The sequence below is a fragment of the Podarcis bocagei genome (genome assembly GCF_964188305.1).
Source record: "Podarcis bocagei genome assembly, chromosome: 2".
In the NCBI taxonomy this organism is placed as follows: domain Eukaryota; kingdom Metazoa; phylum Chordata; class Lepidosauria; order Squamata; family Lacertidae; genus Podarcis; species Podarcis bocagei.
The window spans coordinates 10,570,497-10,586,098 of record NC_138126.1 but is presented as its reverse complement, the minus strand read 5'-3'; the positions used below and the strand labels follow the sequence as shown (position 1 = coordinate 10,586,098).

At 40.9% G+C, this 15,602-nt stretch overlaps 1 protein-coding gene across 1 annotated transcript; it reads left to right on the top strand.

Moving 5' to 3' along the window:
* Positions 1-3,467: 3,467 nt before the first annotated feature.
* Positions 3,468-14,248, top strand: LOC308579760 (vomeronasal type-2 receptor 26-like; the record flags this gene model as incomplete). Its single annotated transcript, XM_081180694.1, has 6 exons — positions 3,468-3,670; positions 4,283-4,580; positions 5,264-6,070; positions 11,836-12,063; positions 12,764-12,890; positions 13,344-14,248. 6 exons carry the CDS (start codon positions 3,468-3,470, stop codon positions 14,246-14,248), a joined length of 2,568 nt encoding a protein of 855 aa, XP_081036820.1.
* Between the last annotated feature and the right edge of the window lie 1,354 nt (positions 14,249-15,602).

The window sequence follows — 15,602 nt, the reverse complement described above, 5'->3', positions numbered from 1 at the left end:
TTCTGCTCTGGTCAGACCTCACCTGGAGTACTGTGTCCAGTTCTGGGCACCACAATTCAAGAAGGACACTGACAAACTGGAAAGTGTCCAGAACAGGGCAACCAAAATGGTCAAAGGCCTGGAAACGATGCCTTATGAGGAACGGCTAAGGGAGCTGGGCATGTTTAGCCTGGAGAAGAGGAGGTTAAGGGGTGATATGATAGCCATGTTCAAATATATAAAAGGATGTCACATAGAGGAGGGAGAAAGGTTGTTTTCTGCTGCTCCAGAGAAGCGGACACGGAGCAATGGATCCAAACTACAAGAAAGAAAATTCCACCTAAACATTAGGAAGAACTTCCTGACAGTAAGAGCTGTTTGACAGTGGAATTTGCTGCCAAGGAGTGTGGTGGAGTCTCCTACTTTGGAGGTCTTTAAGCAGAGGCTTGACAACCATATGTCAGGAGTGCTCTGATGGTGTTTCCTGCTTGGCAGGGGGTTGGACTCGATGGCCCTTGTGGTCTCTTCCAACTCTATGATTCTATGATTCTATGAACATTTTGTGGGTGAAGCACTGAAACCTTTCCACATGCGCCACCTAGAGGTGCTGCACACAAGCTGCATCTGGCAGTGTTTGCCTTCCTCACCATTTGCCTTGCCATCCTTTCCTGCACCATTATACAAGGAAGAGAAGCAGACCACCCAGTCCAGTTGAAACCACCATATTTCACCTTATCAGCTGGCAAGCTGCTGTTGTCAGCTTCCTAATCTGGCTGGCAGTATCCACGGCTCAGCCACTCTCGAACTAGAAGAACAGTGTTGTTGAATAAGACTTTTAGGGGAGAAAATTATCATAAGATATGGAGGGATAATATTTTTGTACAAGATATGATTATGTTTACCAGTTTATTGCATGCTTCTAAATGTTGGTTGTGTATGCACATGCCGCCTTTTGCCCATCATTCAGGCTTAATGCTTCATGGTGTGCCTGTCAATGGATCTTTTCAATTTACTAATATTATATCCCCTAAGCAAACTTTTTGGCCTCCAGTACAATTGACCCTCCATGAGCCTGCTCCCATTTGTTTTCAAATTAAAGAGGGGAAAGAATCATAGGGCATATATCCAAACTGTCAATATACATTGAATTTCACTTTTAATAGCTCTTGTTCTCTTAAAGGAACATACAGTGACCAATCTCAGTGCTATAGAAGTGACACCAGTGCATGGCTAATAAACTAGAAAGGAAGCCTACCATGCAGCTTGGAATCAGAATTCTTATATTCTTGGCTTCCGGATGGAAGTTGTCTTCGACATTTATTGATTTTAGTGATCCTTATAGTAGTTATTTGCGTTATTTTGTGTTGCTGTATACAATGTATTCTTTTTAATCTCTATATGTATTGCATGGTTCTCCCGTCAGCGGCCTGCTTCCGGCCTCACAAGAGTCGCCTATCGCGCTCGATATAACCGTATTGGTACTGACATATATGACTCTGATTAATAAAATAAAGAAAGAGGGCATGTGGGAGCCATGAAGTCATGGCAAAGGCTTGTAGCGCCACCTGGTGCCTCGCTGACCTCGGTGACCTGCATGTCCGTGCCTTGCAGCGTATTAAGTGCATAACCTTATATGGAGTTGTGTTTCCTCTGGGCAGTAATTACCTTATATGGCGATGGGTGGGTAAAAGCCATGACCGGATGAGGTAACGTGAGACCTTGAAAAACGGTCATGCGACAGAAGAGAACAAAGGAGAATAAAATCGGAGGAGAGTGGTCGAAGGAGCTGCTCATACCATCCTGAAAATATTGCTGGCTCTCTGTGTCTTTTTTCAAATGCTATACAGCGCCATTTGTGACAGCTGGCTTCTGTCAGTTTGCACCAGTTAACAGCGTATTGTGATATTTAACCAAAAACATCTATCAGCATAAACATGGGAACTGTAAAATGAGGTTTAGAAACAATCAAAAGAATATATCTGCGTATGAATTCAATTTATATTCAACTGAATTGTGGACTACTCCATAGATCTCCCTATGTTGTCTAATAGCAGAAGCAAATATGAAAAAGCAAGGGTGAAATCAGACATGCTTGTCTAGTTCCTCTAAGTTGGGGTGCTCCAATGCACAGTCCCAAGAGCTGCATGCAGCCCTCAAGACCTTTGTCTCCTTCCAGAAGCCAAGGGTGGGGCCTGCGGACCATAGAGCTTCCTGCGGTGGCTGGGGGTGGGACACCTCAGTTGACCTGTGTCTCAACATGGTCCATATTCAAGTATCACGGCCTGGCTGGATGAGGAGGAGCGGGGGAGCCTCCCATCCAAGAGCCCCTCAAGGAAGACAGGGAAGATGAGGACTGAACCCCTGGGTCCTGGTGGTGGGACAAGGGGGAAGGGCTGAGCTGGGAGGTGCTGGAATCAAGGGGGGTGTCAGAAGGTGGAGGCCCTTCCAGGACAAGGCCGGAGGCTGAGTGTCTCAATGTGAGCAGAGACACAGACAGTGAGGAATCGGGGGTACACCTGCCATCCCACAGCAGAACAGTCTCAGTCCTGCTGGCTCTCCTCTCACACCTTGATCTAGAAGAGTCCTACATGTTGACAGACAGACCCAGGGGAGGAGCTCACCCCCATTTCGCAGTCTCCGTCTGTTGGGGAGGGCTCCAGAGTGAGAAGCTAGAGGGGAAAGGTGGGGCTGGAGCTAAGTTTCCTGCAACTTCTCGAGCTGAAGTAGTCAAACCAGAATGACCTCGCTGTCTCCCCAGCCTCTTCTTGACCTGCAATGGCCCGGCACTTCCCTGTCAGCCCTTGTGATACAGAAGCACAACCCTTCTAAACCTTCAGCCTTCCATATCCCAGGCATGACCTTGCTCAAGCTTGCAGTGGTGCCGCACTGTTGCACAGGTCAGCAGGCTCCCGCGAGAGCATGGGACCAATCTATGTGCATCCCGATTTACATCAGAGGAATGTTGGAGGGTGTGGAATGAGCTTCTTTCACCAAAGACTTTTTAGTTGCCCATTCTCTTATGCCTCTCAGAGTTTGAAGGCACATGTGGGAGTTTTTGCAAACATGTTTTTCAACAGCCTGCACCTGCGCATGAAGCCATGTAAAGAATTGAGGGCATTTCAGAGTCCATGCTTTTTCCCTTTATAATTATCAAAATCATAGAGGGGTTTTTCTTTCATCTTCTTCTCAACAAAGCTCCAGAGATTTCTCCAAAGATCACCTTTGAATCATCCACTTAAGGAGATATCTGAATTGACAACAACATACGGTCATTACGACCGTAAAAAGGATTGGTGCATAAAGGCCTTCTGTGCCACTGACAATTTGGGTTCAGATTTAGGACAGGCAAATTGCTATACAAGGGTGCAAGGCTGACCTCTATTCCTTCTAGGTGTGAAGTCTTGGTTGCATTCCATCAACATTATCTAATTATTTTCTAGTTCAGAGGAGCAGTCACAGGAAAGGAAGGTGTTCCAAGCAGGCACAGAATGGTACTGCTTCTCCTGCTCTTCCTGCCTCATGCAGACTGTGGAGTGAAGGCAAAATGCCCCTTGACCTTGGAGAGAGACTGGATTGAGCCATTCAATTATTACAGGCCAGGAAACCACCTCATTAGTGGAGTCTTCTCTGCCACAGGTGCTGTATTAAATCCGTGGCACTTCAATGAGCCTCCCTCTACCAGCTTTCGTAAGTAAGTCAATTTAGGGGAATGGGGTTACTGCTGCTCCGCGTAATATTGATTTTTACTTATCATCCTTTTGGAGCTGTAGTGTATCTGTGTACTTTGGTACTGCCAGGTTGTGGTGCTTTGGGGTCTATATTTTTAATTCTTTATTTTCCTTCTTTTTTAATGTTTGCATTCTTTTTTAAAACAAATCAATAAAATTACTTATAAAAATAACAGGCTTGGAAGGGACCCGAGGGGAAGGGAGGAGAGTGTGAGAGAGGGGGAAATAGATGTTCCGTGTTATTTAATGAGCCTCTAAAAACCTTTTATCTCCTATTATTCTTTGAAAGTCTGTGCCCATCTAATTCCATCATGAAAAATTCACTCTATTTTAGTTTTGTTTTCCATAGAATAATGAGTATTGACTGAACAAGGCTTTCCCAACAATCAGGCAACATTAAGTGAGGATTGGCTGTCAAACATCCGAACTTGGATCAGTGTTAGTATGATTAAATTCTAGAAACTGGATCCAGGACTTTAGATTATCCTTAGAAGCTTGTCCAAAAAAAGCAAGAGTTGGAAGTGATATATTCACTGAATGCTGGAGGATATGATATGATATGTACATTTTTTCAGGAAAACAGGAACAAAGTACTGGCTGCCCCTGTCCTTCTTCTTTGCCATTCAGCATATCAACCAGAATCCCAGGCTCTTGCCCAACATCACTCTGGGCTACAATATCTATGAGAACTTTTTTCAAGGAAGGATAACGTATGAAGCTTTGGTAGACCTGGTCTCTTCTAGACAGGCGAATGTTCCAAACTACAACTGTGGAGGACAAAATAACTTGATTGCTGTTCTTGAAGGGGCTGACTCTGACTCTCAAAACTCCATCCAGATTTCAAGCATGTTAGGCATCTATAAAATGCCACAGGTAGGAATGGAGATGGTGGGATCATCTGGCTGTGCTTCTCAGCCATGAAAGTGTTGGGTAGTGTCAACTCAGAATGAGGAAGACATAGGAGGTCAAGGGATTGAAGAAAGGAGATAAGGAATGGTCAGATGAATTGCTGTGCTCTTTTGGATATTACCTGTCCTTCCTCCCTTCCATTTGTGTCAAATGTGGATGTGTGTGTGTGTGTGTGTGTGTGTGTGTGTGTGTGTGTGTGTGTTTGTGTGTTTGTATGCCTGTGCATATAAAATGAGAAGGAAGGGAACTTCCCTCATACTAGTCACCATACCACTAAAAAGTGAATAAAGCAGAAAGTTTCCCCTGAGTGAAACGGTGAAATTTTGTTTATTAATTGAAAACTTTCATAACCCACTCAATAATTTAAAAACCTTTTAGTAGTGCACCACATAAAGCAGTAAGAAAATTGTTGAAATGTACAGTAGAATACCAGTAAAATAGAAGGATAAAAGCTTATTTTAAAAGATGAAAACAGGAACTGAAGGACTTCATAAAGATAAAGATGGGATGCAATCTTATGTGCCAAGGAAAGTCTGGGCAAAAAAAGCAACGTGTCTTTATAAAGAAAATATATGTTATTGGGGGTAAGAACTATTTCGTCTTTGATCCCAAACATTGCAATCCAACAGTCCTTCTTTTCTTGCCAGGTCAACTACGCCTTTGGCTCCCATGCTCTGAATGACAAGAGGCAGTTCCCCTTTTTCTATCGGACAGTCCCCAAAGAAGATGCCGTTTACCCAGTGATTGTCAAGCTGCTCCATCACTTCAGATGGACGTTCATTGGTCTCATTGCTCCAGATACCGACAATGGAAAGAGGTTCATGAAGAAATTGACACCTGTGCTATTAGAGAGTGGCATTTGCGTTGCCATCTCACTAAGCATCCCACAAATTTATACAAACCATGTGACAGTCAATGTTCCTCCGTTAGAAAAGTGGGGACAAGTCCATGTATTTTTTTATTATGTAGAAACTAATTATTTCTTGCTGGGAATACGACTTGGAAAAATAATATTTGACCAGCTGGTCAAACCCACTGCAGGGAAAGTCTTGATCACAACATCTATGTGGGATTTGAGTGTAGATTTCATCGACAGTCTTTTAGATTTCCAGCACTTTCACAGTATTCTTTCTTTCTCTATTGGGGCAAATAAATGGACAAAATATGATAATTTTTATGCCTTTTTCTTTGCAATCAAGCAGTTTTGGGAGGAAGCTTTTAATTGTTCCTATTCACAGAATACATTGTCAGTGAAAAACTGGACAAGATGCAGAGAAAGAGAGGAACTGGAGATGCTGCCCCAAGAATATCTGGAAAGACTCTTATCTCTAAACAGCTACAGGATTTACAACACTGTCCAAGCTGTGGCCCGTTCCTTAGATGCTGCGTATTCCTCTAGATCTAAGTGGAGGTTGAAGGACAGTCTGGAAGTTCAAAGGCTACAACCATGGCAGGTATTTCATTTCCCATCTTGGACATCTCAGCCAAACATGGCAATCAATTGTACAATTCCTGAACGGTTGCCTTGGAGATTGCTTGAGAACTTGGGGAATGCGGTGGGAAGGTGAGAAGCTCTATCCTTTGTCCAAAGATTGTGCGTGTTGATGGAGCCTGTATTAAGTGTCTGAGTGACTCATCTTCTCATTACAATAGAGTCTGATACACAGTCATACTCCGGGTTACAGACGCTTCAGGTTGTGTTTTTTCAGGTTACAGACCCGAGTTACTTCTGGGTTTCGGGTGTTGCGAATGCGCAGAAGCGCTGAATCACAACCCGCCTGTGCGCTGATGCGCCGCTACAGGTTGCAAACGTTGCAGGTTGTGAACATGCATCCCGCACTGATCACGTTCGCAATCCGAGAGTCCACTGTATATGGACACTTGTCATATTTCTGACATATTTCTATTCTGATCCCATTAATATGCTTTGAACTAAATTTTCCATTTCATATAGAGTATCTTGAATATTTTTTATCTTGAATATTTTTATTCAGAGGAGATAATAGCTGCAATCATCATCTGAGGCCTTTCTTTGTGTGCCGCCATCATGAGAAGTCTGGAGGGTGGCAACACGAGAATGTGCCTTTTCTGCAGTGGCTCCCCGTTTGGAGAATGCTGTCTCCAGGGAAGCTTGTCTTTTTTAAAAAAAAAATTATTGGTTTTTCACATTTTTTATACATACAAACAAATAAACACACAAACAAACATGTATAATTTCATATCCCTTGTTCTTAAACCTTACTTCGCCAACTTCCCCATACCTCCCCTTCCTACATCCCAATCTCCAAAATTATTTCAGCAAATCCTAAAGCTTAGTTTTATCAAATTTTCCCCTTATCCTTTTCTTTTACTTAATCTTTTTCAGCTGTAAACCCCCTTTCCCCCCCCTAAAATCTCGACATTTTAGCACTCATTAATTTTACAATGTTTCTTAAGATAAACTTTAAATTTCTTCCAATCTTCTTCCGCCGTCTCTTTCCCCTGATCACGGATTCTGCCAGTCATTTCTGCCAGTCCCATATAGTCTATCACCTTCATCTGCCATTCTTCCAGAGTGGGTAGATCTTGAGTCTTCCAATGCTTTGCGATGAGTACTCTTGCTGCTGTGGTAGCGTACATTAAAAAAGTTCTATCTTTCTTTGACACCAATTGGCCGACAATGCCCAAGAGAAAGGCCTCTGGTTTCTTAGGGAAAGTACATTTAAGTACCTTTTTCATTTCATTATATATCATTTCCCAGAAAGCCTTAATCTTCGGGCACGTCCACCAAAGGTGATAAAAAGTACCTTCAACTTCTTTACATTTCCAACACTTATTGTCAGGCAGATGATAACTTTTTGCTAGCTTGACTGGGGTCATGTACCACCTATAGATCATTTTCATAATATTTTCCTTTAAGGCATTACATGCCGTAAATTTCAAACCGGTGGCCCACAACTGTTCCCAGTCAGCAAACATAATGTTATAACCAATGTCCTGTGCCCACTTAATCATAGCTGATTTGACCGTTTCACCCTGTGTATTCCATATCAGCAACAAGTTATACATTCTAGACAAATTCTTAGCATTGGGTTCTAACAATTCTGTTTCTAATTTTGATTTCTCCACCTGGAAGCAAATTTTCCTGTCTTGTTTATAAACCTCCATTATTTGATAATAATGGAGCCAATCTCGTACTTTGGTCTTCAATTTCTCATGACTCTGTAATTTCAGTTTATCACCGTCTTGTTCCAAAATTTCCCAATACTTTGGCCATTTAGCCTCCATATTAAGTTTTTTCACAGCTTTAGCCTCCAATGGCGACAGCCATCTAGGAGTTTTGTTTTCCATCAAATCTTTATATCTGGTCCAGACATTATATAATGCTTTCCTAACAATGTGATTTTTAAAAGCTTTGTGCGCTTTAACCTTGTCGTACCATAAATATGCATGCCATCCAAATATATTATTAAACCCTTCCAAGTCCAAGATATCTGTATTCTCGAGGAGCATCCACTCTTTCATCCAGCAGAACGCTGCTGATTCATAGTACAGTTTTAAGTCTGGCAGGGCAAATCCCCCTCTTTCCTTTGCATCCATTAAAATCTTAAATTTTATTCTGGGTTTTTTGCCCTGCCAGACAAATTTCGAAATGTCCTTCTGCCACCTCTTGAAACAGTCCATCTTGTCAAGAATTTGCAATGTTTGAAACAAAAATAACATTCTAGGCAATACATTCATCTTTATGACTGCGATTTGGCCTAACAAGGAAAGCTTCAAATTTGACCATATTTCTAGATCCTTTTTAACTTCTGACCAACATTTCTCATAATTATCTTTAAACAAATTCACATTCTTAGATGTCATATTTCACCTTCTTAACCACTGTCAGGCCTGTTTCATTCTGAAATTTCTCCCTTTCCATGACTGTTAATTTTTTCCCCAAAACCTTAGTTTTTTGTTTATTCAGTTTAAATCTGGCAACTTGACCAAATTCTTGAATTAACTCTAAAACCCTTTTCGTACTAGTGTCTGGCTCTTGTAAAGTAAGTACTAGATCATCTGCAAAAGCCCTTACCTTATACTGTTTAGCTCCAACCCGAACCCCTTTAACCAGCTGGTCACCTCTAATCATGTTTAGCAACACCTCCAGGACTGATATAAAAAGTAATGGGGAAATTGGGCACCCCTGTCGTGTCCCTTTTTCTATTTTAAATTCTTCAGTTATCACATTATTTACAATTAACTTAGCCTTTTGTTCAGAGTATATTGCACCCATACCATTCTCAAATCCTTGGCCTACCCCCATCCCATGTAGATTCTTTTTCATAAAACTCCAAGAAATATTGTCAAAGGCTTTCTCCGCGTCCACAAATATCAGAACTGCTTTAGTGTTTATGTTCACCTCTAATAATTCCAAAATGTCTATTATGTTCCTCACATTGTCTGACAAATGTCTTTTTGGGAGAAAGCCTGCTTGGTCCTTATGAATCTCTTCCACCAATACTTTTTTCAGTCTTTTTGCCAAAATGTCTGCAAAAATTTTGTAATCCACATTAAGTAATGATATAGGGTGGTAGTTCTTAAGCTGAGTCTTTTCAGTCTCTGTTTTCGGTATGAGTGTAATATACGCTTCTTTCCACGATTCTGGTGCCTTTTTCCCCTCCAAAATCTCATTGCAGACTTCCTTCAAAGGTTGTAATAACCACTCCTTCAAAGCTTTGTAGTATCTGGAAGTCAACCCATCTGGTCCTGGAGATTTGCCCAGTTGCATGTTTTGAATGGCACCTTCTATCTCTTGTTCAGTTATTTTCTGATTTAGGTCTATTTTACTTTGATGAGATATTTTTTGTAATCCATGTTTCTTAAGAAACTCATCTATATCCTCTTCCTTCTGCGGCCCTTGTGAGTATAGTTTTTTAAAGTAACTCTGGAAGCAGTTTCTAATCTCGTTTGGCTTAAAAATGTTCTTTCCATCAACTTCTAGGCTTGTAACCGTACTCAGTTTCTGTCTTTTCTTCAATTGCCAAGCCAGAAGTTTACCACATTTATCTGCAGATTCAAATGCCTTTTGTCTCATTTGTCTGATCTTCCATTCTATTTCTTGATTCATCAGTTCCATATATTGTGTCTGATATAACTTAATCTCTCTCAGAATCTCCTGGGACTTTGGTTTAGATCTCAATTTCTTCTCTCCTTCTTTTATCTTTTCCAAGATCTTATCCTTCTTTTCATTTTGTTTTCTCTTTTTTATTGAGTTTTGCTGTATTAAAAATCCTCGCATCACAGCTTTACTTGCATCCCAGATTACTCTTTTTTCCACGTCTGTTTTTAAATTTATTTCAAAATAGTCCTTCAATGTTTTTTGGGCCTTTTTATAGATCTCCTCATCTCTAAATAAGGTGTCATTCATCCTCCATCTAAAAGAACCAGCTGTTGAGAATTTCATCTCCATCTTTATGGCGTTATGGTCGGAGCAAGTCTTTGGGCAGATTTCCACTTTCTTAATCTTTGGAGCCATCCCACTAGTAATCCAAATTTGGTCAATTCTAGTCCAGGTCATCATAGCTTCAGAAAAGAAAGTTCCCTCTCTCTCGAGAGGGTTCTTTGTTCTCCAAATATCAATCAAGTCCATATTTTCAGTCATTTCAAAGAAGGTCTTTGGTAGTCTCCCATCTTTGGAGACTACCTGTCTTTGTGATTTGTCCATATTTGTAGATACTACTCCATTCATATCTCCCATCATGATTAAATTGTAGTCCAAATAGTCCAGTAATGTCTCATGCAACTTCTTAAAAAATTCCGACTTCCCTTCATTAGGTGCGTAAATCCCTAGTATCAAAAATTTTTCACCTTGAACTTGAATTTCAATTGCCAGAAATCTTCCTTGTTCATCTTTAAACATCAATTTCGGAGAGAGTTTTTCCTTTGCATAGATTACCACTCCTCTTTTCTTAACTTTATCTGATGAAATAAATTCTTGGCCTAGTCTCTTATTGATGAGTAGTTTTCTATGCAATCTTGTCACATGAGTTTCCTGTAAACAAATCAAGTCCAAATGTTCTTTTTTCAATAGGTGAAACACATTTCTCCTCTTTCGAGGGAGGTTCAGACTATTACAATTCCAGCTTAAGAGTTGCAGAGCCTAGGGAAGCTTGTCTGGCACCTTCACTGTACATCTTTTGTTGCCAGACTGGAGTCACATGCAGCTCAGAACAAAGAGGCAGGCAGTTCTTAACTATTTATTCAAGAAAACGGCATATGACTCAGCAACACTTTCCTTTCGGTCTTTTATCTTTTTAAAAGTTTTTATTTGTACTTTTTAAATTTATACATTTGATTAGTTATTCCAGAAAACAGCATACAACTCAGCAACATTTCCTGAATGGTCTTTTCTTCTTTTTTATAGTTTTATTTATACTTTTCTAATTTATACATTTCATACGTTTTACAGTCATTTTTACTTTTCAAAAACTGACTTCTTTCCCCCTCCTTCTATGGTTCCTTAAATTTACTTTTTAATATCTTCTGCATATCCAAATCCATTTAATTTCCTCTTTTAATTATCTACTTTAAATATATATTCTTATGAAATTGCAGGATGTTACAATAATCCTGCCAATGTTTTTAGATGTTTGAAATTTATCTGTAAATATTCAATAAACCATATCAAAATACTTTTATAAAAAAGTTTGTTATGATGGTTTCTTATTCTTCCGGTAAGTTTTACCATTTCTGCATATTGCATTAGATTTTGTATCCATTTTTCATTTGCAGGGACTTCTGCTTCTTTCCTTTTTTAGGAGATTAGCTGCTGTAGTTGCATACATAAATAATTTTTGTACAATTTAGATATTTCTGTCCTTATCATTCCCAAAAGGTCCTTGGCTTCTCCAGCAGCCTCTTCACCCTTCTCCTCTGCTTCAGCCTCAGAACCTGAACTGCTCCCCATCACCGACTCTCCCTGCTCACTAAACCCTGTTGCCCCTTCAGCATCCAGCCCCTCATTGCAGTCTTCTTCCTCTGAGCTCCCTTCAGTCTCCCATCACCAATCCCCTGGCTCTGAGCCTTCCTCCCCTGGGGTTCCCTGGCTGGTGCTTCCCACCAAACTGCCCAACCAGTCCCTGACACTCTGTAGCCAATCCCAAACGAGAGCAGATCCAAGCATGAAATGTGCAGAGTTGAATAGTCAGTGTTGTTTCCCCTATTCTATATGCAGCCCTTTTCTCTGCCATTCTAGCTCCACTCTTTCCTGGGAGATGCCCAGTTTTACAATTCTTCAATGGACGGAGTGTATTTGGATGAGAACGGGGAACCGGCAGCTGACTTGGACATTGTGAACTGGATGGTGTTTCCAAATCGGTCCCTTCTTAGAGAGATCATTGGGATCATCAATAGACAGAAATCCCTAGACCTAAAGTGCTCCATCGACCAGAATGCCACTGTGTGCCCCAAATGGCTCATCAAGGTGGGGGAAATAATTTGTTTCATTTTATTAGATTTCCCATCCGTTAAATTCAAATCATGCCATCATGTTTTGTGTCGCACTGCCTTCAAATGCCTCCGGCATTCCTTGAAAATCTAACAGTGGGTCCCTGTGAAACTCTGTATATGCATGAATCAGCTGCTTTGGGAGTGTAATTTCAAGGTGGGTCTTTTAGTAACTAGATGATGTGGCCACTGGTTTCCCCCTTCCCCTCTCATATTTAAACCACTAAAAACTTAAAATCCATAAGAGAGTGTGGCTTTTAGCAGCCTCAGTGCTGGCAATATTTCCTGAACTGCTCCTGTAAATCCATGTTCTATGGAACAACTTCCAGAAAAGTGTGCAATAGATTTGTTTGCAAAAAGAGATGGACTCCTAACTTGAACCCTTCTAGGAAATTTAACTATGGATCTCAAATGAATAAAGTGTAGCTACCTCTGATTAATACAGTGATCACGACACTTTATCATGTACAAGAGGGGAAACTGAAACAGAGCTGAGCAACAGGGGAAAGGAAGCAGAAGGAACTAGGGCTTGGATCAAACAGGGAAACATTCTCATGAGAGGTTTTGCTGCAATAAAGTAGTGTATAAATATGGCTCAAAATAATTAATCAAAGCATTGTTATCATCCTTAACACATCAGTCTTAACACGTTTTCCTTGATGCCCCTTTATGCTTAGCCCTTGCCTACTTCCAGGTGTGTGGAAAGTTGCCAGCCTGGATTCTTCAAGGTAGTTCAGGAAGGAATGCTGCTCTGCTGCTATGACTGCGTTCCCTGTGCGGAAGGAACAATGGCCACTCAGGAAGGTGGGTGACACCAGCAGAAAGACCTGCCCTTGGGGAAGAGGACAAAGGACCTTCCGGGTGTCCGGGGTTTATTAAAGGGGAGTTCTAGAACTGATGTACTGCTACAACACAACTGGGCATTTTCCCCACTGGGTGTTCATACATGCTGTATTGACACATTGAATGACAATTAGAAGCCTACACAGAGAGGGAGAAAATCCTGAGATACAGGAATTTGACATTACTTTGACTGTTAGTCAGACTTGGCACAAGAGGCACCATGAACTCCCAGATGATTGTCAGGCACAAATGTTTCATATAGTTGAATCCAACAAGGTCCATTTTGAGTGTCATTTTCCTGCTCTCCCTGGTTGTACACAATAGTTTTTATATTTTCTTTTAGTGGGGAACACTTTGGTATTACTTTTTGTTAAGGAAAAGCAGTAAAGTTGTTATTCCTTGTGCTCTTTCAAGATGCAGAGCGTTGCACCAGGTGTCCAGAAGATCAGCATCCAAACAAGGCCAGAGATCAATGTTTGTACAAGATCATCACTTTTCTGGCGTATGAAGAACCTTTGGGGATCTTCCAAGCTTCCTTTGCCCTATTCTTATCCCTAACCACGTGTGTTGTGCTAGGAATATTCATTATATTCTGGGAAACTCCCATAGTCAAAGCCAACAATCGGAACCTCTCCTATATCCTCCTCAGCTCCCTCCTGCTTTCCTTTTTGTCCTCCTTCCTCTTCATTGGAAGACCAAGGAAAGCCACCTGCCTTCTCCGACAAATGGCCTTCAGCATCATCTTCTCAGTTGCCATCTCTTCTGTGTTGGCCAAAACCATCACTGTGGTGCTGGCCTTCCTGGCCACAAAACCAGGAAACACGATGAGGAGATGGCTGGGGAAGAGTCTGGCCAACTCCATTGTCATTTCCTGTTCCAGTGTCCAAGTTGTCATCTGCACCATCTGGCTGGGAATCTCTCCACCCTTCCCAGAGTCTAACATGAGCTCCCAGCCCAGAGAGATCATCCTGCAATGCAATGAAGGGTCTATTGCCATGTTTTATGCTGCCCTCGGCTACATGGGCTTCCTGGCCTCCATCTGCTTCACAGTGGCTTTTCTGGCCAGGAAGCTGCCTGGGGCCTTCAATGAAGCCAAGCTGATCACCTTCAGTATGCTGGTCTTCTGCAGTGTTTGGGTCTCCTTTGTGCCCTCCTATCTGAGCACCAAGGGGAAATACATGGTGGCCGTGCAGATCTTCTCTATCTTGGCTTCCAGTGCTGGGCTTCTGGGCTGCATCTTCATTCCCAAGTGCTACATAATTGTACTCAGGCCTGATCTGAATACAAAGGAGCATCTGACAACAAAAGCTGGTTCTTAAATTACTCATTTTTGACAACTGTTTTCCAGCACAGCTATGATGAAAAAGACATACTTGCCTTGCAAATGTAGCTTTAGATTTAAAGGCATGTTTATGGCTCCATTTCTGATGGTTACGTTTCAAACCTTTAAGAAGCATCTAAATGTTTACATTTTATTTTTAATTGTGCTATTTTAACTTGGAAAGCTGAATGTCTCTTAAAATTCAGGTTCTTTGGCACTTCCTGAATTTCAAAATATTGCTTTAATAGGAAAATTGATTATGACTGCGAAAACAAATAGAGTAAAAAAGTGGAATTCAGTAGTGAAATCTTTTGTTTCAGGAACAGTTAACAGAGGGCATGGAAACATTATTTACAGATATATAGACCACAATGGGAGGATTCTTAGGAGTGGTGAATAAGCCTGGTAGGAATAATTTATTCCTTATTGCAAAGAGCCATTTAAAACCTTGAGGTATGGATTGCTCTCCATTGTAGATAGAATTAATATCTATATTTTCCTTCACAAACATTATGTTAAAAATACTGAGAAAACTGTGCCCTAATAAATCTGTTGCTCTTCAAGGTGCCTCAAGACTTAGTTCCTTTTGCGCTAGTGAGAAATATGAGAATGTTACGGATATATTGATTAAGTATTATCCTTCCTTCACTCATGCTAGTGAGTGTTGTAGGAGAGCAGATTCCGCTCAATATAGCACTCTTCAGCTGTTTCTGGGTGAGCCAACTTTTGTTAGTGTGTCAACAGATCTTTCTTCGCTGTTGATGCAATAACCAAGTCTATTGTTTCAAGGACTTTTCTTTATTCGCCTTCTGATTCCCCTTGAGCCTTTATCTAAGTTTTCTCCCCTATAATCCCAACTTCCAGCTTCTGTGGCACAATAGTCATGGCTTTTCCCCTAAGACCTTTCTTCCAAATTGGCCCAAACAGTTTCAGCTGGTAAGAAGTATAATTTACCATAACAACGGGAAAGGTCCCCAAGAACCTTTAAATATCAGGTAACCTAAAATGATATATGGGAATGTGACTTTATCAACTGTTTATGATCTATAATTTATGTTCTTGCCCAAAGGCTTAATGGCACCCAACTAATAATGTCTGAAAAAATCTTGCTCGCTCTCGCTCTCCCGCATACTTCATGTTACAAAGTCAGTTATATCTCTTAGTATTACCTTACTTAAATATTTAATAGATTTGTAACAAATGTGGAACTGATAGTCCTTAAATGACTGGGTAAGTAAATTTTCACCTATAGGCACCAGTTAACAGAGTATTGTGATATTTTAACAGAGACATCTATATCTGCACAAACATGGGAATTGTAAAATGAGGTTTAGAAATAATCAGAAGAATAT